This window comes from Daphnia magna, linkage group LG4 (assembly GCF_020631705.1).
Source record: "Daphnia magna isolate NIES linkage group LG4, ASM2063170v1.1, whole genome shotgun sequence".
NCBI classification, from domain to species: Eukaryota; Metazoa; Arthropoda; class Branchiopoda; order Diplostraca; family Daphniidae; genus Daphnia; species Daphnia magna.
In genome coordinates this window covers 6023168-6048008 of record NC_059185.1, presented here as the reverse complement: position 1 = coordinate 6048008, position 24841 = coordinate 6023168, and the positions used below count along the sequence as shown (strand labels likewise).

Here is a 24841-nt window from a genome sequence, read left to right as displayed (position 1 = left end):
CCACTCAGAAAATTTACTTGTAGCCTGTGACGTTGCCAGAAATAGCCAATTATCATGGTGTAAAAGCGGCTGAAAAGCGGCTGAAAAGCGAATGAAAATAAACCACGGCCCACGTCACTTTTCGCGAACCAGATTTTTAATGCTTTTCGGGCTCGCTCTCTCCGAAATCGCTGCACCATGCGGACATTTCATGCACTGCAACGCTATCTCTCTTGACTTCTGCTTGGTTTCTTACTTTATATTTTTCAAAAAAAAAAATGTAATTTTCATGTAAAATCAATGAAATAGCCATAGCCATAGCCATAGCCCAGCATCTAAAAAAAAAAAAAAATTTGGCTATATATAGCCAAAAGTGGAAGCCCTGCTGTGAACCTACCACACGATTTCACGGCACATTTTCTAACAAATACCAAAAGCAAAGGGAAATTAAGAAATTCCTCCCTGAAGCTGTTTGCATTGTTGAAACGGGTGGAGTTTTACGTGTTAGACTTTTGCTCTGTGGGAGATATTATTCAGAATGATTCATTTCGTGATATTCTTTATACCCTGTGCGTCAACAAGCTTCCCCAAGTTGGCTGCCCAATGCATTCTCTCAAATTGACGAGCAATATTATTTATGATTTTTTAGTTATTCGTTATAAATATGTCACCAATCAAATGAGTGATGATTTGTGTGGAGCGATTCATACAAAAAAACACACTCACTCAAAGCTCTCAAAATTATAGTCTTTTTTCTGTTACCCGATTGGAACATACATCTTTTTAGTTTTTTGTTGAACTCGGCGCGTTTTATTTCTATGGCCAGAAAATCCTGTGTAAACGTACTCTTACGCATCTAGTGAAAAAAAAAGAACTTATCTATGCCAACGGTAATTACAGCATCTCGACACCTTTTAGCCCGAGTTACGCCTCCTCCATTCCTCCTTCATGGTGATAGCAAGAATGAGTCTAAAACCTGAACCAATTGAAGCTTTCAGCTGTTTATGCTCTTGATACAGAGCAGCATATTAATTTTGGCACATGTAAGTATTGCCATTGTTTTATTTTCTTGTTTCTTAAGGAAAAAACATGGTTTGTGTTACAGAAAACTTGAACGTTAGTGTAAATTAGGGATTGAAATCGGGATAAAAGATCAGGCTATACATTGTACAAAAACAGGGTGATCGGGGTTTCTGATCGGGTTTGGCGATTCTTTAAAAGAATTTTTCATCTTGATTGGGCTTTAAAAAACGGTGCACGGTGCACCGTAAAACCCACACTGCAAAATCAAAACAACCCACAAAAATTGGGTCGATCACCGCCCAAATAACGCGGGGCCGAGCACTACCCTTTTAGTTCACTTTTCAGAAATCGTGATTGAGTGAAACATTAAAATTTAGCTGTTTTCTATAATTAAATACCCTTAATTTAATATTTAAATGTAGCTAGTTCATTTACCTTTAACACAAAATTATTGCTAGTATCCTTTGGTAAATTGGGAAGGTTTCACAAATTTTTTTTTTGCGATCCCCTTTTTTCCCTATAAGGATTCCTCAGAGGAAAAACGGACTCGTAACAAACATGGCGAAATCCGCAAGAGTGCGTTCACAAATAGGGAGGGGGTACGCGTCAATCACTTGCTCTATTTAGGGCTGTGGCACGGACCAAATGGGACGGGTTTTTTCTTAAGGGGTTAAAATTAACGGGTTTTTTTCCTTAAAGGGTTTTGAACCGGGTCGACGATGCAAAAAAAATGTCCCGTCCCGCTTGACCCGTGGGTCAGAAAAAACAACCCGGGACGGGTCATGTCCCCCGTAATTATCGGGTCAAATGCACTTTTCTTCTCTTCTTTTCAGTCTCGTCATCAGACTCAACCATTACAACGTTTATATTTGGAAAACTTTTTTTTTGCCAGTAGCATCGCCTGATTGACAGGATTTAAGTACATTTGGACGTTTTCTGCGAATGGTGGCCAATTTTCAAAACGATTTTTTCCACTATCCACAATATCTAAAAATTTTTTTGCAATGAGCTAGAACTTGAAGTAGGAAAGCATAGCATTTTAGCATAGTCTCCAGCAGTTCAAAACTATATGTAATTTTGTTTGGCATAGAATTGTGTAAAACTTGTGTAGAAATTGTGGAAAGTGGAAAAATTGTTTTGAAAATTGGTCACCAGTCGCAGCACTATATTGAGACAAACGTCCCGAGGCGCCTGTGGGTTGGTGACTTGGTGGTAGGACCTAAGTTCCCAAGTACGCAGAGAGATACCCCGATTCCTGACCGTTACTGTAGATTGCTATGTTTTTAAGCTATTCAGCTTTGTTGACTCGTAACTTAGCGTAAGAGTTAAAAGCTTCTTTGTCTTACTACTAGATGGCGCCACATCTCGGGTTACCCCGAGAACCCCTTGAACCGTACCGAAACCCGTCCCGAAAAAAAAAATTCCTTAAAGGGTTGCCTTTTATCGGTTTTCTTTTTCCTTGACCCGGGATCTGACCCGTGCCACAGCCCTAGCTCTATACTGAGTCAAAATATGGCCTCAGATTCGCTATCTGTGTGCCACACCATTAGCCAATAAGAGTGAAGCAAATATTTGCAAGGAGGAAACTTACGTATAAAAGAGATCTACTTACCAATGTGATATTTTGGTTTGTAAATTTGACAGTTTTAGTGGTAAATACTTAACAGTGAAGTTATAATAAAAGTTATTTAAAAAAAAGAAAATGTTACTTTTCTTTTTTAATCGTTCAGTTCCCAAATAATTTTTTTCCCGACAGGATAGAAAAAGTCGTTTCAGTGCAGACTTTTTTGAGTTTTGACACCGAATCAAGCGAAAAGCGAATGAAGGTAAAATATCCGTTCCTTGCGGAAAATACACTTTTTATGTATTCAAACCACATATAAAAAGAGAACAACCACCTCTGAAATATTGAATCTGAAATATTGAATGAAGAATGCCGGAAAATAAAAATTCAAATGTCTTAAGGTTTTGTTTACTTTATATCCTTTTTATATTTTTATTATTTTAACTTCGAAGTTTTTATTCACTAACTCACCGCCCGATACTCTGATCATCTTTCTCTGCACGAAAATCTAACAAACGATTTAGTAACAAAGAGCGATACGAGAACTTGACGAATAAACTTCACCGCTTGTTCCACGCCAGGTCAGGCTCAGGAGATGTACCCAGTGAGGGAAAATGCGTCTCCAAATTATGGTTTGCTAAATGATGCTTCAAATCCGAAGGTGACAGCACCTGACCACAGGTGGCACAAATGACGTACGGCTCAGTCTTTGTTATGCCCCCCTTGAATTTGGTGTCCGACCGATGAACTCTGATGAGTTCCTGTTGTTTCACGATATCTGGTAAAAGGCAAACCAGTTCTGGGAACAAAGCCAAAAAGCAATCTTCTCCCATTACCTCCAGACAGTTCTATGTGTTCAAATTTTATAACAACAAAGTCTATCATACTTCTTCTCTAATTACTCTTTTAACCATAATACCATATAATATTCTTTGGAGTCAAGTTGGCCGCTTCGAAACTCAGTAGATATAGTGCGAAATTTTTCAATTTTCGTTCTCTGGTTGCATAGTAAGTCCATGACTGTTGCTATCAGTTGTTGGTTACGTGCGCTAAAATCAGGAGGCTGCAAAAACGCATGGTTTACGTTTGGAGACGGTGGGAAATGTTGAGCATTACTATTTGTCAAAGTTGATTTTGCCGTTGCCTCTTTTTTCACACGTGTCAACTGCGTAAAGTCGTGAGGATTCCTATCGAAGATAGAAGTCACAGGTGCAGAGGACATACCAAGTGCAGGGAACTCGGAAGAACGCAAATTGATTGGATTAGCTTTAATTTTTGGTCGGGCTCCGTTATTTTCAAATTCAATCGAATTTGGTTTCGGCTTAATTATGTTAACTTTACTTCCAATGCAATTGTTTCCATCGAACGTGCCAATATTGTCCGTCATCTCTAATTTAATTTTTCGGCCTCGGGATGTTTTGGGGATCTCATCGGGATGATGTTGAAGGCCATCAAGTCGAATTTCGGAGTCCTTTTTCTTCGTTTCACAGGAAAACGGACGAGGTTGTAAAATTTGATTTCCTTGGGTGCCTTTCGATGGATTTTTTTTCTTTTTGCATTTGACTTTGGATAGCTCCGATAACGACTCGACCCTGGCTGCAACACCAGCGTTTATTCCATTCGAGCTTGACACTTTTTCTTTTAAAGTTGTCCATACACTTGAGTCGGATGCATCATGAGAGGAAGAAGGAACCAGCTCAGGATATTCTTCAGGGGACGGTGGCAGATTCCTACCTTTGGAAACGCTACTGATCGACGTTAGATTGTTCGATTTCGGAAGATTTTTTTTAATCCATCCATGCTTCAAGGCTGGCTCCTCTGATGATTGAGGAGCTGTTACGGTTAGGGAAGGAAAATTTTCAAGACGTAAGCCGCGACTAGATTGGACATGAATATTTGCAGAAGTACTAACACGTGAAACTCTCGCTGTCACCTTCCCATCTATAAAAGAAACGTACCATGTCAATTCGTTAAACATAGACGAACATCAAACTATATCGGAATTTACTCGTTACGGAATCGTTGCTTGCAGCATCCTGTCCATGAAGACGAACTGAATGCTTGATACTGGATGCTTTTTCTCTTGGCTTTTTCTCATCAAGCAACAACATCTGCCTTTCAGATGGTAAACCTTCAGCAACGAGGGATGGAAACTCATCATGATCCTGAGCTCCTACTATGTTTTTCACATTGAAGCGATTGCCTTTTGCCAATTTCTGTGCCAAGGAATCGGAACCATTGTTGCGGGTGTTCATGACAGAACCTGACCCAGTTGATAAACTCGGGAATTCTTCAGGATTTCCAATGTCAGCGCTGGCCGTGGAGAATGTACCGGTTGACCGGCAAGCTTGCTGATCGGCAACCTTAGAGCTTTCTGAATCCTGCTTATCTGATGCCCTTGATTGAATCAGACGCCTGGTTCTCCCTTTGCTTTCCCCTAAACGCGGAGCCAGCGTAAACTCCAGCTCCAACGTCCGTGCTTGTTTAATGGCAGCTTTTCCCATAGATTGACTATGTGTCTGAAAAGATCTGATTATATTTGTGGCAACGTAAACACAAGCTTTCTTTAGTACCTGAGCTTTGTGGGCGCGGATATCTATTTCGGTGCGAAATACACACGTGAACTTCTCTTCTTTGCATTCGCCTTCTTCACACAGGAAATGTGCGTCACGAAAATGTTTTCGCAAATCTTCATAGTTACTGTTGAAAAAAAAAAAAAAAAAATTGTATTCTAACATCTATCAAGCTTCTTACAGATAACTGGATACCCGATGATTTCAGAACCTCACAGATTGGTTTCTTAACAACTTACCAATAATATTGGTTCAATCCATCAGCATCACAGAAGTGACAAAAATAGTGATCTCTTCTTAAATGTCGAAAGAGTTCATCAGCATCAACATATCTTTGATCACAAAAGTTACATAGAGGATGGCCTCTGTGAGACGTGTTGTCTGGGTCCCCTTTCCTTCGGTGCAATGCCAACTCTTGCCTTGTGTAGGCTCTTCTTTCCTGGCTAAAGATCTGGAAAAAACATTATTGTTAACTATTCTGGAGAAAATAGGATAAAAGAGATTACTTTCAAGTTTTCTATGCAAAGATCACAGAAAAACAATTCATGTTCTTTCCTCAAATGGTCTTTAAGCATTTGAAAATTTGCAAAAGTAGGCTTTGATGGGCAGGTGTAGCAAACATGAATGAGTAATTTTTCAAAAGTTTCTCGTAGAAACAGGTTTTCAAAGTGAATCCTAGTTACTTTGTCCATGGGGTATAAGTTTAGCATAAGAAGCTGAAATGGTTTTGCCTCCTTCACAAAAGCAACCTGAAAATGGTAACATGGCTTGTCATATCCAGATTTTCTCAAAGAAAAAGAATAAAGAAAAATCCATACTTTAGTTAACTCTTGGCGACAAATAGGACAAGCATCTTCTTTGCACAAAACTCGCATGCGAGTAGAACACTCATGGCAAATTGGATGATCACATATTCCTATTGAAAATATTTCGACATCTTTAAAACAAACGGGACAGCATGTATTTTCGCTGTTGTCTGATGTTTTTTCACGTTTTTTAATTGGTGAAGTCATTTCAAAACCAAAAGATTTTCGGATCTATTAACTTATGGAATTTGACACTTATTCATATGGTAGAAATGTTGGTTTAGATTTGTCAATTAATTCCTTTTTCTTTCTTACTAAGATTCTTTCGGCTTGACTGATCCTAAGGCTCTTTCCAGCAGTGCTTCCACTCAGAAAATTTACTTGTAGCCTGCGACGTTGCCAGAAATAGCCAATTATCATGGTGTAAAAGCGGCTGAAAAGCGAATGAAAATAAGCCACGGCCCACGTCACTTTTCGCGAACCAGATTTTTAATGCTTTTTCGGGCTCGCTCCCTCCGAAATCGCTGCACCATGCGGACATTTCATGCACTGCAACGCTATCTCTCTTGACTTCTGCTTGGTTTCTTACTTTATATTTTTCCAACAAAAAATATAATTTTCATGTAAAATCAATGAAATAGCCATAGCCATAGCCATAGCCCAGCATCTAAAAAATAGCAAATTTGGCTATATATAGCCAAAAGTGGAAGCCCTGCTTTCCAGAATATTCCCGTGATCCCGTCAGTGCTTCCACCAACTCCATCTCGTTCAGGGAGCTGAACCCTGTCAGGCAAAACATGACGACAACTCCTGGTTAGGGCTCGGCCCCGTGTCCAATGGGTAGGTATTTGGGCGAATGGGTAAGTCTTCTCGGCAAAAAAATTGGATCCGGTGGGTAACGGTTCCTAAGACTTTGTGCCCACTACCTACCCGGGTACCATGTGGGTAACACAATTTCGAAAACCGTTTCCATTACCCGGGTTCAAAACCCGTTATCCCCGATTTCCTACCCGATTACCCGAGTTTTTCCCTGAAATCAAGTGATGCCCTTTGAATTTCCCGCCACAAAAAATTTTTTTTTGCTACCCTCCCTTTTAATTTAACTTGGGGCTTTGCAAGCCGCCATTTTCCAAGATGGCGGTGGGTATACCCGGTTTGCCCATCAAATCCGCCCAGCCAACCCACTTTGGCAAATAGACTACCCGGATCGCTCATGGGCGACTTTTTGGGCGACGAACCGCGGGTAAACCGGGTTTTCGAGAACCGGGGCCGAGCCCTACTCCTGGTAGGGTTCAGGTTCCTGGCCTCAATTAGGGCTGTGGCCCGGACCAAATGGGAAGGGTTTTTTCTTAAGGGGTTAAAATTAACGGGTTTTTTTCCTTAAAGGGTTTTGAACCGGATCGACGATGCAAAAAAAAAATGTCCCGTCCCGCTTGACCCGTGGGTCAGAAAAAACAACCCGGGTCGGGTCATGTCCCACGTAATTATCGGGTCAAATGCACTTTTCTTCTCTTCTTTTCAGTCTCGTCATCAGACTCAACCACTAGGGGCCCTCACTCCGTTCAGGAAGTTCCCGATAGGGTACAGCCTGGACGCCAATTCGCCACACAGAAACCCGGAAACCATTTGCTCTTCCGGAAAAACTGACGACTGAGGCTGTGAGTAATCAAGTAGAGCAAGTTAGTTATATCGATGGGCAAACAGTTTGTTTAAGAAACGTTCAAACTGGACGAACTAGTGTAAAGTTAAACGTCATCTAGCGGTAGTAAATTACCTTTGGGAAACAAAAAAATAAAAAAGAAAGAAGCTCCATTCGGATTTTAAATTATAATAAGTATCTTAATCATAGTTAATCAGAGTCATAGAACCCTGCATCAGGGTTCTATGACTCTGATCAGAGTAATAGAATACTGGTGTAGCCACGCTTATGGCGGGCCCTCCCATTGCCTTTTTGGCCTGAAAGTCTTTCTGTCCCATAACGAAAGCGCAACAGCGGCTGTGTTGTGAACTTGTGATGTATTACGTTTTCGCTATGTTTTCGCTCATTTTCGTCGTCTATACTTCAGAAAGTAAACAAAAAGTGGCTTAATTAATTAGTGTGAAAAAATGTATGTATAAACATATGGGTTGTTATAACAATAACAACCCTTAAAACTCAATTCATAGGTGGCAGTTACGGTTATGGGACACTTAAATCGATATCTTGCCTCATTTTCTCACAATCGATACGCGAAATTGGCAACAACTTTTGGGAAAAAATCCGAGAGGGGGAGTTAACATGGCCGTGGCTACACCAGTATTCTATTACTCTGCTCTGATTAGGGGGGAAAAAAATAAAAAATAAAAAAAATGAAAAATTGATATAGTTTGGCAACGCTGTGTGAGGTGCAATAGGTGTTACCTTAATCAGAGTAATAGAATACTGGTGTAGCCACGGTTATGGCGGGCCCTCCTATTGGCTTTTTTGCCTGAAAGTCTTTCTGTCCCATAACGAAAGCGCCACAGCGGCTGTGTTGTGAACTTGTGATGTATTACGTTTTCGCTATGTTTTCGCTTATTTTCGTCGTCTGTACTTCAGAAAGTAAACAAAAAGTGGCTTAATTAATTAGTGTGAAAAAATGTATGTATAAACATATGGGTTGTTATAACAATAACAACCCTTAAACCTCAATTCATAGGTGGCAGTTACGGTTATGGGACACTTAAATCGATATCTTGCCTCATTTTCTCACAATCGATACGCGAAATTGGCAACAACTTTTGGGAAAAAATCCGAGAGGGGGAGTTAACATGGCCGTGGCTACACCAGTATTCTATTACTCTGCCTTAATACATATGTAGTGCGACCATGTTGACAGCCTCACACGGCCTGTGGAAAAACCACTCCGTTGCCAGGCGACGCACAAAGCCCCGCCTTGAAAACAACTTCGCGGCCTGATTTTTCCCTATCTTCATGACCGACGCGCCATCTCTCTGAAAAAAAATCTCCCAAAACTTCGAGTCGCTCTTAGATTGCTCCGTGTTCCTTTATCGTTGAGCCGATAATTGACACGACCCCTTCGTTAATCTCCGCGTTATCTCCTCTACAACATGACGTCAAGTTTTGCGCCACAGCGTCTAAAATAAGAAAACGTATAAAAGATACGTACGAGACCCTGAAATCGACTCGAATGGGCCGACTAAACTGCTCCGCACTCCTTCGTCGTTCAGCCGATAAAAACGGGGACTCGACCGGGAGCTGCTGCGTTATTTTCTCTACAAATGGAGACCAATCTCAGCGGCACAGCATCTAAAAAAAAAAAACGAACGAAAGATTAGTGCGGACACCCCTGAAATCGCCGCGCCATCAGCGCCATCTCTGGGGTAAAGTCTCAGAAAAAGTGTCGGTCGATCCACCGGTCGTTGTAGAAGGGTAGGGGTGCCTGTATAAGGGGGTTGGGAAATGCGAGTTTTGATAGAATCCCTATCGGGAAATTACAACGTTTATATTTGGAAAACTTCTTTTTTTGCCAGCAGCATCGCCTGATTGATAGGATTTAGGTACATTTGGACGTTTTCTGCGAATAGCGATGGCTAACGTCCGAAGTTGCCAGTTCGATGAAATTGTGAAAAAAAAATTGGACACGAACTAGGGCTCGGCCCCGGTTCTTGAAAACCCGGTTTACCCGCGGTTCGTCGCCAAAAAAAGTCGCCCATGAGCGATCCGGGTAGTCTATTTGCCAAAGTGGGTAGGCTGGGCGGATTTGATGGGCAAACCGGGTATACCCACCGCCATCTTGGAAAATGGCGGCTTGCAAAGCCCCAAGTTAAATTAAAAGGGAGGGTAGAAAAAAAAAAATTTTGTTGCGGGAAATTCAAAGGGCTTCACTTGATTTCAGAGAAAAACTCGGGTAATCGGGTAGGAAATCGGGGATAACCGGGTTTTGAACCCGGGTAATGGAAACGGTTTTCGAAATTGTGTTACCCACATGGTACCCGGGTAGGTAGTGGGCACAAAGTCTTAGGAACCGTTACCCACCGGATCCAATTTTTTTGCCGAGAAGACCTACCCATTCGCCCAAATACCTACCCATTGGACACGGGGCCGAGCCCTACTTGCATGGCGGCTTACGGAGTTTCGCCGGTTGTAGTTTTAGTTTTAATTTTTTCCATTGAAATTATCTTCCATTCCATTCATAATTGGATTACGAAATTCCTTCGTTATCAGGTAATCTTGTAATTTTTATTTGACCTCGATATAGACTGTACTTTATTTATTATTAATTTTTTTGTAGTCCTACATTTTGTTTGAGTGATCTCTTTCATCTATCGTCCGCATCTGACAGTGTTTTTGTTCTTCTTCGACATGTCTTGGAGGTGTTGTGTTTCTGGTTGTGGTTCCGAAGGAGTACCTTTATTTCATATTCCAAAATTTAATGAAAGTTTAAAAACTGCTTTGCAAGAAAAAAAAAAGGATCGTAGAATTGTTTGGCTTCAAAAACTTAACGTGAAGGAATGTGACTTAAACAACAACACTCGTGTTTGCTCTCGTCATTTTGCATCTGGTTTGTAAATCAATGTAGTTTATAATCATTTGCATCAATCACAGTGTTTTAAATATCATTTTCATAACAGGTACGCCATGTAAGAATTCTTTCGATAACTCTCACCCAGACTGGGCACCTTCACTACACATCAGAAATTCCATTTTTGACAGGGTTGTACAGAGAAACATTAGTCGACATTCCAGAAGGCTTGAAAGGGAATCAAGAACATTGGAACAGATCATAAATAGGGTAAAGGTATTCAGCCCTGTGTAAAATAACAGGCACTTTTTTTCATCAACACTAATTTCAGTAAACAACTGGCATTTTCCTCTTTCATTCACATTATTCACTTGTTGTTGAAGGGTTTTTTCAGATGCAGTTAACTGCTCATTCATTCTACGTAATTTCTCATTTTCAACAAGTAGACAGTCCCTTTCCCTTGTCATCAGTTCCAACATTTTGTAGACTCCAGTAGCCTAAAATGAAATACATTATATAAAAATGAAAAGACTAAATTTCTTATGTTTTAAACGTACTTCATGTTGGTTTTCAACACCGTTGTTACATTCATCGCTGATTTCTACACCGAAAAAATTAGGAACTTGTTCAGATGCAAAATCATTGCTTCCACTTTCCAACATATCAGACACTAGAGGTATTTCATAATGCTAGAAATAAAGATAAAGTTTTAGTTATGATTTTCGACAAAGCAATAAAATGTTTCATTAATATACTGTACATCATGTTCGTTGTTTACCACTGCATTGGGCACATCATTATCTTGTCTACTGGCGGCACTCTTTCCATTGTTTACGACAGCCTAATAATACATGAACAAAAGCATTAATGACTGTTATCACAAACTTTAAATAATAGGATGAATGTCACATTGATCTGTTCCAATGTTCTTGATTCCCTTTCAAGCCTTCTGGAATGTCGACTAATGTTTCTCTGTACAACCCTGTCAAAAACAGAATTTCTGACGTGTAGTGAAGGTGCCCAGTCCGGGTGAGAGTTATCGAAAGAATTCTTACATGGCCTGCCTGTTATGAAAATGATATTTAAAACACTGTGATTGATGCAAATGATTATAAACTATATTGATTTACAAACCAGATGCAAAATGACGAGAGCAAACACGAGTGTTGTTGTTTAAGTCACATTCCTTCACGTTAAGCTTTTGAAGCCAAACAATTCTTCGTTCCTTTTTTTTTTTTTTTTTTTTTTTTTTTTTTTTTTTTTTTTTTTTTTTTTTTTTTTTTTTTTTTTTTTTTTTTTTTTTTTTTTTTTTTTTTTTTTTTTTTTTTTTTTTTTTTTTTTTTTTTTTTTTTTTTTTTTTTTTTTTTTTTTTTTTTTTTTTTTTTTTTTTTTTTTTTTTTTTTTTTTTTTTTTTTTTTTTTTTTTTTTTTTTTTTTTTTTTTTTTTTTTTTTTTTTTTTTTTTTTTTTTTTTTTTTTTTTTTTTTTTTTTTTTTTTTTTTTTTTTTTTTTTTTTTTTTTTTTTTTTTTTTTTTTTTTTTTTTTTTTTTTTTTTTTTTTTTTTTCCTCTCTTTTTTTTTTTTTTTTTTTTTTTTTTTTTTTTTTTTTTTTTTTTTTTTTTTTTTTTTTTTTTTTTTTTTTTTTTTTTTTTTTTTTTTTTTTTTTTTTTTTTTTTTTTTTTTTTTTTTTTTTTTTTTTTTTTTTTTTTTTTTTTTTTTTTTTTTTTTTTTTTTTTTTTTTTTTTTTTTTTTTTTTTTTTTTTTTCTTTTTTTTTTTTTTTTTTTTATTTTTTTTTTTTTTTTTTTTTTTTTTTTTTTAAATTTTTTTAATAAATTTTTTGTAAAAACTTTTTATTTTTTTTTTGGGTCTGTGCGGTACAAAGGGTAATACTGACACCGTGGTATAGGATTACTGGTAGGCGTATTTCCAGAGACCCTCGTCTGGGAAAATGGGACGAAAACTGGAATATTCTGAATTGACAACTCTGGCCGGGTGTGTAACTGTGTAGACTACTTTAACATGGGCTCTTATGGGACTACCTCTTTTGAACTGTTACATTAAGGTGTTTGAATTTTTTTTTTCATTTAGAAAAATTTTTTTCGTGCGTAGAATTAATTTTTATGCAAAGTTCATTTTTTGGATTTTAATTTAAAAATGCTTGTATAATTAAAAAAAAATAAAAATGGTCCAAGAATTTCTGAAAGTCTTTAAATTTCCACTTCTGTTAGACTGTTCCACATTATATATTAAAAGCGGGATCTGTTCTTTGGAAGTGATTGCCATGGTGATTGCACTGCTCATCTCAAATAAATTGTTTAAAAATCAAACGACGACAATTTAATTATTGTTTTATTTTGAAATTAGGGCTGCAAACAATGGCGAAAGCCAAAATGTAAACAATCTACGTCCAATGAGACGCAAACGTAACTTCTTCAAAGAACAAATTCCGCTTTTAATATATAATGTGGAACTGTCTAGCAGAAGTGGAAAGTTAAAGACTTTCAGAAATTCTTGGACCATTTTTATTTTTTTTTAATTATACAAGCATTTTACAATTAAAATCCAAAATATGAACTTTGCATAAAAATTAATTCTTCGCACGATAAAAATTTTTCTAAATGAAAAAAAAATTCAAACACCTTAATGTAACTGTTCAAAAGGGGTAGTCCCATAAGAGCCCATGTTAAAGTAGTCTACACAGTTACACACCCGGCCAGAGTTGTCAATTCAGAATATTCCAGTTTTTGTCCCATTTGCGCCCTCTCATGTACGCGTACCAGTAATCCTATACCATGCTGATACTTTAGGTTATACTTTAAGCATTCCAAAGCTATGCTTTTCTAACAGCGGTATTGTGCCCTATTTCAGTTAGACCCGCTTGTGTAAACATTTTGCGAGTGGATGCTCTCTTGGGGTTTTCAGATATTGTATAATGAGAACTGAATGCCCACTCAATTGAGTAAAGCTTCTTTTGAAGTTTCTCAATCGCATTCAGGGAATCGCAACGTTTCCCCATATCCCATTTACTCACAGAAGAAACTGTATCTTTATTTGCTGCTATTAGTGCTGCAGCAGCGAATATTTTCTTTGCCTCTGTATTACTTGTCATTTTAGTTTTATATTTCTTTCTCATAGAACTTGGTAATTAGATAGGAAACAAATGAGATTTGTATCAGAGTGAAGTTTGAATTTATAAAAATGGTGAACAAACATGGCATCACTTAAAAACATTGGTTATTTTTCTCATTTTGTATTTAAAACTACGTATATTTACGATCAAGGAATACAAAACTGGATATATTTTTAACAATTTCACATTTGTCATTCTTTTTTTTTCTTTTCGCCAATTATGAAAATGAAAATAAATAATACACAAATATCCTTGGACGAACCTATGTCCGTTAAAAATTGCTGCCTGATAGAAAACTGTACAAGCCTAGATTTGACATAGATCTGATCTCTGCCGCTAGATCATCTGATCTTTTGACTGGTGGAGATCGGACCATAGTCTGTTCTCGGATGGAGTTTGTGTTGGGACTCCCGGGTATCCTTTTTGTTTTTGTTTTTGTTTTCTTTCTTTTGGAGTGTTCTCTACGACATAGGGACTCGTGATTCAGCGACAAAGGAACTCCCAATCCAGTGACGCATGGATTTTCAGATTTATTTCAGCTGAAGGATTCTAAACAACATAGATATTCGTAATATTGGATTTATCTGCTAAATAACTAATACATTTTATTATAGAAGAAAAGTTGAATTACCATTATGTGAAAATTGTATTCTAAATTGGAACATACATGGTTACGCATGTTCGTCAGACTTCTTTCCCTTGTATTCTGAAATGGAACATACATGGGTAACCATGTTTGTTTCAGTCAGATTTATAGTAACTCTTGCCACAGCCCCACAGGTCCACAGCCAGTCAGCCATACTACTAAGGTTTTGCTAGACCTGAAAACATTAAAGAGTTTGTTGTTGTACGTAAGACAAGTGTAGGTGATGTATTATAGCTTTGATAATAACTGAAAATGTGAAAAAAAAATTTAACAATAATGGCTGGCTTCGTATTTCATGTTTATGTATAAGATAAAATGAATGTAGACAAAATGGTTTGTAGCTCATTTTTTTTTAAATATCTAACATAAAATACAAGATTCTTCCGTCTCGGCTCGGCATTTATTCTGGCCTCGTTCAGAGGATTGAAATCACGATCAAACGTGGATTTCTACGATACTAGGTTAGATTTGGTCAGCGCTAAAGCTAAAAAAAATTACTTCAAAAGAAAAAAATAGTTTCTATATTATTCGTAAAATAAGTTTCAATTTCGCCAAACAGCTATATAAAAGACAATTCGACTTTTGAGTGAAAGAAAACATATTGTATAAACAAATTCAACAACTTACGGCATCTATCCTCTTTGAGTTATCAGGAGATGCAAAAATACCATATGTGGCATTGACTTTTAACCTACCCCAATCGTGTCCAATTGCAGATTGCATTACCAAACTGTCCTGTTTTACGTAGGTCCTCAAGTGGGCAAAACATTCTTTTGATTTCACAAAATTCTTGACTAATTCATAAATTACAGTTTAGTTTTCGTTAAAGGCCATGTCTAAAAAGTAAATAACACAATTATTGCAAGTGGCTCTAAACTCATGTTATTATATTCAATTGTTTTTACTGAAAGAATATCTAAAATCTAGTTGTTGTAGAGTCCAAAGGTCGCTGCCACAGAGTTCACTTGTTGCAAAGTATAGGACTTGCTGGATTCAGCAACATTTCATTGACGCGCTTAAACGTCGGGAACCAATAGTCCAAATGTCGCTAGACAGATGTCCTTATGTCGCGAACCACTCGTCCAAGTGTCGAGGGACAAAAGTCCAAGTGTCCGAAAACCTGAAGTCCTTTAGGCAACTAGCCCAAATGTCGCTATCCCGTCTAAAATCGGAAGTTGCAGAGACGGTGTATATCTTGTAGTTGGAGCGTGGAGCGGTTTGGCGTGGAAATCACCGTGGAAATAGGTGGAGCCAAACACTTTTTCCCACGGTTCACCCAACTTAAATCTCCAAAGCTTATCCCGTGGAATGTTTGGAGCGGACTATTGGTGGGATAACTAGGTACTAGTTTGGACAAATATGAATCGGTGCGGCTGATTTCCATTACAGCCGCTTTTGTTACGGTTGACCAAAATGGACCATACTTTTAAAATTAAAGTGGCAATAACTGGGAGATTACACAAAGCACATAGAGAAAAGCCGCGGCAAGTTCTACCTGTCAAAACTAGGTACTAAAACCATAACTAGGTTGCCAGTGCCACCAATAGTTCGGACTAGGGCTCGGCCCCCAAAAACGCACCAACCTACCCGAAAAAATGGCTGATCGGTTTCGCCCCGGTTAGGTAGTTTTCAATCGGTTCGTTTCGGTTCAAAATACCCGGTGAAACCGATAGACCCGGCGCAATCTTGAAAAAATGTCGGTTGCGTGGCGCCAAATTACAAAACCATGAAAAATACCATGGTATAGGAGTTTAATGGTATGCATACATGAGAGGGCGCAAATAGGACGAACGCTGGAATGGTCTGCTATTGACAACGCTGGCCTGGTGTGTAGCTATGTAGACTACTTTCACATGGGCTCTTATGGGATTAGCTATAAAAAAGCTTTAGATCGTAACAACGTCTACCTTGTACTTACAAGCGCGCACTGAACAAAGGTTCAGAGGGTGGTACTGGGAGTATGCCAGAGGGAGGACACCACGCCAATTCGCTTAAAATTAACCACGTGTCGGCAAAAAATTAATTCGGGGAATTCATATCAGAAGTTAGTACCAGGGGACTTCTAGCATCTACAGAGAAATGAAATCCACATCAATGTCAACAAACGGCTTGCAAATGGTTCAAGCCGTTTGTATACAATTAAAGAATCAAAAACACCCTTTCTCCATAAGCTAACATGTAAGAAACACCGTGTTTAAAGGAAGCTGGATTTTACTTTGACGGAAAAACCAGCAATCAGAAATTTTTTTCAATCTCATCGCTAAGTAGAAAATTTTCTTAGCTATTAAGCGATATAAATGTATAAGAAATAGCTTATATGGTAGACCAGAATAAGCGGGTCTGAGTCGTGTGCGTTTAACACGGGCACTTATCGTAAAACGGCCAAGTGTTCAAAGTGAATGACGGTTATTGTATTTCGAAAACCACGTTAAAGTAGCTCAACCAATTCCAGAAATTAAGACTTCGGGACTGAAAAATTTCAGTTCTGAATTTCTCTTTTTCTTTTTTAAATCTCTCTTGAGTCGACAATCCTTCCGTCCTTAAGCGGCGCCTGTCCCAAATGACGACGAAGTCAGCCGTTGCTTTTCCAGAAGTGGATGAAAGACATAGTGAGATAGAGGTCTATCTCCGAACATGGATCTAAATAACCCACGTCTTATAATTGACTGACAAAAGGTAAAAATGTGTTTGAGATCAACTTAGTTACGGAAAAATTATAATGGCTACCGAAAATTTTAGTAAAACGGGAAAACAACTATTCGAAACGTATCGTGCCATAGTCTATCTATTGTAACGAAGGCCTACAAATATATTTACTCAACATGCCCACATTTTATTATCTTATGTTACTCCCCTTTTTCACTTATGATATCCACCTTTTTTCCTTATGTTAACGTTTACAATTCGTATCGTATTTCCTGTTTACTTCCTTGAAACGTTGTTTGTCAATCCGGAGATGAAGTCATCAACGCTTCTAGCTGACCTCGATGAACACCTGCAACTGATGCGCATATCGCACAATAAATAAACAATCAGTTGATTGGTTGCTTACACGTCACAATCAACCACTTAATAAAACATCTCTTGATTGGTTGCTCGTGCCGAGTTGCGACAGGCCATCAGCGTCTGTGACCACTCCCGAAATGCGAGGTTTCGTGACGAACCCACATTTCCGACAAACAGAGTCGTTCGGCAACTTCCACAACGTTTAGACGCGGAAACTCTGTCGGTGCAAATTCTTGAATTTGCTAGAGTCTTCTCACAGTTCTGAAACGTTTAGTAGTCGAATTCCTGAGTGTTAATTTCTCCGCTTCCTATCGTTTTACCAACGTGCGCTCCCGTAACGCTCGCGCTACATCGGTAAGCTTCCAAATTGTCCTTATTTTGTTGGTCATTATGGTTTGGCTCGTTATCCCCTTTCTTGTCATTTGGTATGTCCTTTCCCGTGTAATTCTTATGGCCTTAGTCAAGTAAAATACATGTCTATCATTGTGGGTAATTCGCCTCCGAGTTCACTTAAATTCCTATTCCAAACAACATTTAATTCTTTGTAGTACTCAACCCCCAAAGGGATGTATTACATAATGGTGGCAGCGCTTTTTGAACTCAACCACAATGAATGATGATGTTATTACTGGCGGGTCTAGAATTCCACGAACTCCCATACAACCCAGTGTGCCCCAAATTAATGTTCCCCTGCCGAGTGAGCCAACTGTTGCTAGATCGCTTAATTTTGATAAGTTGCATGTTGAACCCCAAATTGCACCTGATACATGTCCAGCTTGTACCACTCCCAAACCAATTTCTGAACCGGCTAGTAAACCCGCTTCTTCCGTTGTAAGTACACAACCATCTAGAGTTAGTTCTCAGTTAAGTAAGCTTAGATCTAACGGTGCGTACGAAGCCGTAGCTCGTCTTGATCTTGTTTCCAGACGGAAACCCAGAGGTAGTTTTGCCTCTGGAACCGTTTCAGAGAAGCGTTCACCCTCTATTTTTGCTAGAATTGCTGCGCGTATTTCTCCAGCTAAGTCTCCTCCAAAAGTTTCGCCTAATTCTAGTTCAGTAGCAAAAACTGTGTTAGGGTTTTTCACGAGGAACTCCCCGAATGGAAAATCAACTGAAGCTGAGCCTACGACATCTATTCAGCAAAATCAAGAACAATCAACAGAAGATATTCCAGCCCAAAACGAGCCAGCTTCCGTACCTTATCCTTGCGATCAAGAGCCTGAAGGAGAGAGAAGCGGATTTTCAGTCGAACGATCCGAAGACCTGGGTACAGCTAATTTGGTTGATTCAAGACATCCGTCTATCGAACCACTATTTACCCGAAACGAATCCAACGACAGTGTGGACAGAACCAACGATTCTGCTGAGACATCTGACGTCGATCCTACAGGTGAAACTACACGCACAGGTGAAGAAAACAACCCAATCGGAAGCCCAAGCGTCCGTGCTGACATCGATCTTCATATCACATGCGAGACAATTCCTGATATTTCTGCTGAGTCAAATTCACTGCATCACGGAACTGCAAGGCGTGACACCACAGAAACACGAGACAATCTTAGCCTCGTTTCAGAATTTTGGAACTTCCATCAGACACCGAGAAAAACGCTACCTACATCTAACGAACGAAGTGAGAGAGTTATCCTCCCACTTGGAAGTGCAGCTACTGACCCATCAACAGTCGTTCCTGATAGACATCCGCAACCTAATCTTCTACCTGCGGGAGCTACGCCTGCTGACTCCGCTGGAACCGCTAATTCCGGAAATCAACTCGTTGCTGAGGAAATTGGACAACTTCCCGGGAGCAGTCAACCCGAACAACGTGCAGTTGGCGGAGGAGATCAAACAAACACTCTCCCAAATCAAGGTCCGATTGCAACGGTTCCTACCATCCCATACGGCGGAGGACGTACCTCAACAACCCACGGCCCAACAACCAGCACACCGTCAAGAGGAGAGGACCGTTCGACGTCAACGACAGGTGCGATTCGCCGACCACCGCCCTATTCGCTTCTCCCGTCGTCGATGTTCGACCCGACGCCCACGCATACTGATTACACCACCCAGGAGCGTCGCAGACGTTACAGCGAATCTCGATCATCTACGAGCAGCATTTCAACACAATCTCACAATTCAAGACAGGAGAGCTTAAGAGCGCAAGAAACAAATCCTAAGAACATGGCTCAATGTCCTTCCCCTAGTAGAGCAGCTACAGCTAGAGATCTTGATGATTTCCAGAATAATCAGCATACCTTTTTCCGTTTGCAATTACTTCCCTCGTTTTCCGGAAGTCCACTTACGCGTTTCGACTCTTGGCTAGAATCTTTCGAAGCTATAGTAGACACATCAGGATGGTCAGGAGAGAAAATTGTCCAAATGCTTCGTGCTAAGTTAACAGACAGAGCTTTTTCCGTAATTCAGGCCATTTTGAAAGATCTTCCGCATGATTATGATTCGGTCAAAGAAGCTTTGCTCGATCATTTTCACGGCGACGAAAATGTTGATTTATATCTTAAGAAATTTAACAAAGCTAAGCTTAAGCCAGGAGAAAAGATCGTTGATTATGCCCTTCGACTTCAGGAAATTTTCAAGCGTGCATATCCTGTAGCTCACTCTGAGAAGTCTTTTGCAATCATTTTAATGCAGAAATTTATTGAAGGCTTAGATTCCAAACTACAGAAGAAAGTTAAGTATAAGGACTTTAAGGTTTTTAGCGAACTAGTTACTTCAACACGGACGTATGCTAGTAGACTAGAAGCGTTAGAAACAGATCGTGAAAGGCAGGAGTTTATTCGGTCTATTGATGGCACACATGGCACCAATAGCACAGAATTGTCAGAGCTTAAGCAAATGATAGTAGATCAGAAAGAAATAGTGATGAAGGCAGTGGCTAACGTTCACCATGAAGACAAGCCTGTTGTGGAAAAGAAAACTGAAAGTGAGCAGATTAGGGACGTTCTTAGTGAACTCGTGCAGAGCGTAAAGAAACTACATCTCAATAGGAAAGACGTCTCATATCCTTCAAACACACAGTATAGGAAACAGGTCTCGTTTCAACCGACTTTAGCTAATCAGCAAGATGGTAACGTGAGAGCTCCGCAGCAGCGCTTTAATAACAATAATGGAAATAGACAATTTGTAAACTCCCAAAATAGTTCTACAAACAGTAGTCCGCCAGCCCCCAGACCTCCAAATGATTTCAATAATTGACCTTTACAGTCGTCAGTTGTTTGCAATTTTTGCGGTTACCGAGGTCATATTCAGGCAGATTGTCGCCGTTATCAACGTCAAGGACTAGAACAAGCTCAAACGCCTATTTTTTATTCTTGCCGTGACATCGGGCATAGATCTAACAATTGTCCTAAGTTCAGAAACAATATTAGACCTAACATTCCCGGTTCTCCTCAACATCAGGAAAACCAGTAGGAATCAACTGTAGCTTCGGGTCAGTTGATGAAGAGCCTCCCCGCAAATCCCGACAAGTCGCAAAATTAACAACAATTACGAATGAATCGACTCCAAGAATTCCGTTAAAGATTTTCCAGGTCCCGTTCCAAGCATTATTCGATACAGGCGCGTCTAAAAGCATTTTACATGAACGTTTATTTAAGAAGTTACCCCCTAGAGGTCAGGCGATCTGCAGCCAGCTTGACTTCGATTTATATGATGTAGGAGAAAATAAGTTACATACGCTGGGAAAAGTGACTCTGCCCGTTGGATACGGGGAGACAATTTTACAGCAAGAATTTATCGTTACAAACGGTGTTTCTGAAGATTGTATCCTTGGATGGGATGCAATCCAGAAGCATGGTTTTCAGCTTGATGGAGAAACAAAGAGTATTTACTTAGCTAGAGATGGGCAAGGCCCCTCTTCTATTTTTAGGGTGCCGGAAATGGCAGTTACAGCAGTCAAAAAGACGACGTTACCTCGTCAGACGTCGCTAGTAACTGTAGGCCAATTGAAGGGTTCATTTCCGTATGTACCTCCGAATTCGGCATTTATCTTCACACCATGTGAGAATTTGCCAGATGGAATTTATATTGAAGAATTTATAGGAAAGGTATCGGGAGATGGAGCATATAACATTATAGTCGAGAATCATTCGTTACAACAAGTCACAATTCCACGAAACACCAAGTTAGGCGTTATTGAAATCGCTCAGCAGATTATCGGAAAAGTAGCGTTAAATACATCAGAAATTAAGCCCATAGAATCACGTGAGCCTATTGTAATTTCGGAAGTCGACCCGGAATTTCAAGCACCACTCTCTCAATTATTAAATGACTTTCACGACTTGTTTGCTTCAAAAGATTCAGAACTAGGGAATACAAATCTCATTAAACATACAATTGATACAGAAGGAAGAGGCCCCATTCGACAACGCCCATATAGAGTTACTAATAATCAAAGGAAATTATTGGAAGATAAAGTGCAGGAGATGCTAGATGCAAAGGTCATCAGATACTCGCAATCTCCATGGGCTTCACCCGTGGTGCTTGTAGAGAAAAAGAATGGAGAAATAAGATTTTGCGTTGATTATAGGAAATTAAACAGCATTACAAAGAAAGACTCTTTTCCCATGCCACGCATCGATGAAACTTTAGACAAATTATATGGAAAGAAGTTCTTTACAACCCTTGATTTAGCTTCCGGTTATTGGCAAATTCAAGTTCAGGATCCAGATATCGAGAAAACAGCTTTTGTTGTAGAAAATAATCTTTATGAATTCGAGAGAATGGCGTTTGGTTTGTGCAATGCACCTGCCACGTTCCAAAGGCTAATGAATTATGTACTGAGAGACGTCTTAGGAAATAAAGCGTTAGTGTATCTGGATGACGTCATTATCTTTTCAGATACATTTGAGAGTCATTTAAACGACATTCGAGAAATTTTTAACCTTTTAAAAGCAGCCAATTTAAAACTAAAACTTAATAAATGTCAATTCGCTAAGCGGTCAGTAAATTATTTAGGTCATGTAATCTCAACGGACGGTATTAAACCCGATCCGAGTAAAATTGATAAGATCGTTAATTATAAAACACCAACTTCTGTTGACGAAGTCAGATCATTTCTTGGACTTGCCGGATATTATAGAAGATTTATTAAAGATTTTGGTTCAATTGCTAAGCCGTTAACCCGATTAACGCATAAAGATCTAAGTAGGAAACCATTTGCGTGGGGAACTGAGGAACAGGTTGCCTTTGAGAAGTTACGCAATTCTCTAGTAACTCCCCCAGTTCTTGCATATCCAAATTTTAACGAAAAATTTTTTCTTTTTACCGATGCGTGTGAGTATGGAATTGGAGCGGTATTATCGCAAATACAGGATGGGCAAGAACATCCAATAGCCTATTCTAGTAGACAATTAACAAAAGCCGAAATGAAGTACAGTGCCACAGAAAAAGAAGCATTAGCTGTAGTTGATGCAATTAAATACTTCCGCCATTACTTATTAGATAAACCTTTTGAAATCATTAGTGACCATCGACCTTTGCAATGGCTTAAAAATCAGAAAGATAATAATGGTAGGTTAGGTAGATGGGCTATATTATTAGCCGCGACGAATTATGAATTGAAATATAGGCCTGGACGTATCCATCAGAATGCAGATTGTTTATTCCGTTTAAAAGTTGCTAGTATTCAACCAGTACCAAATAATATTAAGTTAATTTGCGAAAAACAGCTTGAAGATGAACTTTGTATAGATATTCGAAATTATCTAGAGAAAGGAGTACTTGACGAGAAATTTAGCCAATCCAAGCCGGATTGGGCTAAAGAAATTGAATATTTTGAAATTATTGAAGGTACGCTTTATCGGCACGAATTGCCTTCAAAGGATAGTAAACGTAATGAAATTAATCATCAGTTAGTCTTGCCTTACTCCCTCCGCCATTTAGTGTTGAAAGAATTACACGATGCGCCGATGGGTGGGCATTTAGCTTTTTATAAAACTTATTTGAAGGTCAAAAACAATTATTATTGGCCTACAATGAGGAAAGATATATTAGAATATTGTCAAGCTTGTGAAATTTGTATCGCTAATACGGCATCAACTTATAGAGCCCTATTACATCCCCATGAACTTGCAAAAGCCCCTTTTCAAGCGATTGGTATGGATTTCTTAGGCCCTATTACTCCCGTTTCTCCTAATGGAAATAGTTATATCTTAGTTATCACTGATTATTTTAGTCGCTGGGTAGAAGCAGTAGCATTGAAAGATCAAACTGCCCAAACCACAGCTGAGTGTGTATATAAAACCATTATTGTACGGCATGGAATGCCAAAAGCTATTGTTTCTGATCGTGGAACAAATTTTACATCGAAATTATTCCGCTATTTTTGTAAAAAGTTAAAGGTTGATCAAAGGCTCACCACTGCCTACAATCCTGCTAGTAATGGTGAGACCGAGAGATTTAATCGAACATTAACCTCTATGTTAAGAAAAGAATTAAAAGATGGGCAAAATGCTAATTGGGAAGAAATGTTGGATGATGTTTTATTTGCATACCGTAGTTCTACGCATTCTTCGACACTTGAAACCCCTTATTATTTAGTGCACGGTAGAGATCCTAATATCCCTATTAACGAATTTCTAGATGCTTCTCCTTCAACTTTTAAATCCGCCTCTGATTATGTAGGGAATTTAAACGATCGCTTGCGTTATAGCTTCCAACGAGTTCGCGAAGAAACCGAAAAAGCTCGGAATCGCCAGCGCGAACAATATAACAAACGAGCAAAAGAAAAGAAATATGTTGTAGGTGATAAAGTCTTATTAGATATTCGTGTAGTTAAGGATGGCGATAGTAGGAAGTTTACATCTAAATATAAAGGTCCTTATAGAGTAGTAAAAGTTTATAATAATAGTACTGTAGATATAGCTGATAGTTCTTATGTATGACAACGTACGCACGTAAATCGTTTAAAACCATTATACGAGACAATGTTGTGGAAAACGGAACCTTGTCCCCCAATTGAGAACCCCTCCGATTTCCGAAAACCGATTTCGCAAGTCAATTGCGACGCAAACTCAAGACCATGACATTACCATGGAAAGTCAAGATCATGAAGATATATTGGCAAGTGACGATTACGAAGATGACACCACGCAAACAACTGATCATTTCGAAGATGTAAATGTTCCTCAACAACAAGCTGATGTCGTCAGCGTTCATCGTCCTTCATCGGAAGATAATATTTCTAACACAGAAGAATCAGACAACGAAACACAATCAGTCCAACATAACGCAATTAACGAAAATGATTCCGCACGCGCCGAAGTTGATGCAACCGAGAGTTTGCCATCCGAGCCAAAAGGAGAAACGCCAACTGAGAACCCAGAACTACTTCAAGAAACCAGACGCCCGCAACGCAATCGACAAAAGCCTCTGCGTTACCGAGATGGAGTCCAATAGCAAGAAGAAATCCCACATATAAGTTCCGAAAATTATTCATCACATCATAACCACCACTCATTACCAATTGCAATCCCAACTGGAAAACTTTGTCTAACAAGAATGGAACACGTCAATTACGTATTTGAAGACAATCGATGAGGAAAATTTCTTTCCTCTATTTCTCTCTTTCTAGTCTCTTGAAATTTTACTTTATTC

General features: G+C 38.9%; 1 protein-coding gene and 3 long non-coding RNA genes across 5 annotated transcripts; 1 reads left to right on the top strand and 3 right to left on the bottom strand.

The window, feature by feature from the left end:
• Positions 1–2840: 2840 nt before the first annotated feature.
• Positions 2841–6373, bottom strand: LOC116922102 (E3 ubiquitin-protein ligase ZNF598). Of its 2 annotated transcripts, XM_045173177.1 has the most exons (8): positions 5958–6373; positions 5646–5888; positions 5379–5590; positions 5140–5266; positions 4575–5085; positions 3486–4507; positions 3131–3414; positions 2841–3074 (listed from the first exon to the last, which is right to left on the bottom strand). In XM_045173177.1, the coding sequence occupies exons 1-8, from the start codon at positions 6150–6152 to the stop codon at positions 3053–3055; spliced, it is 2616 nt and encodes an 871-aa protein (XP_045029112.1). In that variant the 5' UTR covers positions 6153–6373; the 3' UTR covers positions 2841–3052. The 2 variants fall into 2 exon arrangements, with proteins under 2 accessions (XP_045029112.1, XP_032784411.1); XM_032928520.2 differs by having other exon boundaries at positions 5646–6373.
• A 3717-nt stretch (positions 6374–10090) lies between these two features.
• Positions 10091–10979, top strand: LOC123471569. The gene is made up of 3 exons (XR_006646344.1): positions 10091–10152; positions 10220–10489; positions 10560–10979. It is a non-coding gene; the product is annotated as an uncharacterized LOC123471569 (long non-coding RNA).
• LOC123466497 lies at positions 10491–11715 on the bottom strand. Its single transcript, XR_006646343.1, has 5 exons — positions 11585–11715; positions 11360–11514; positions 11211–11291; positions 11008–11139; positions 10491–10947 (listed from the first exon to the last, which is right to left on the bottom strand). It is a non-coding gene; the product is annotated as an uncharacterized LOC123466497 (long non-coding RNA).
• A 1967-nt stretch (positions 11716–13682) lies between these two features.
• Positions 13683–17101, bottom strand: LOC116922140. Its single transcript, XR_004393893.2, has 4 exons — positions 15130–17101; positions 14920–15060; positions 14210–14399; positions 13683–14127 (listed from the first exon to the last, which is right to left on the bottom strand). It is a non-coding gene; the product is annotated as an uncharacterized LOC116922140 (long non-coding RNA).
• Between the last annotated feature and the right edge of the window lie 7740 nt (positions 17102–24841).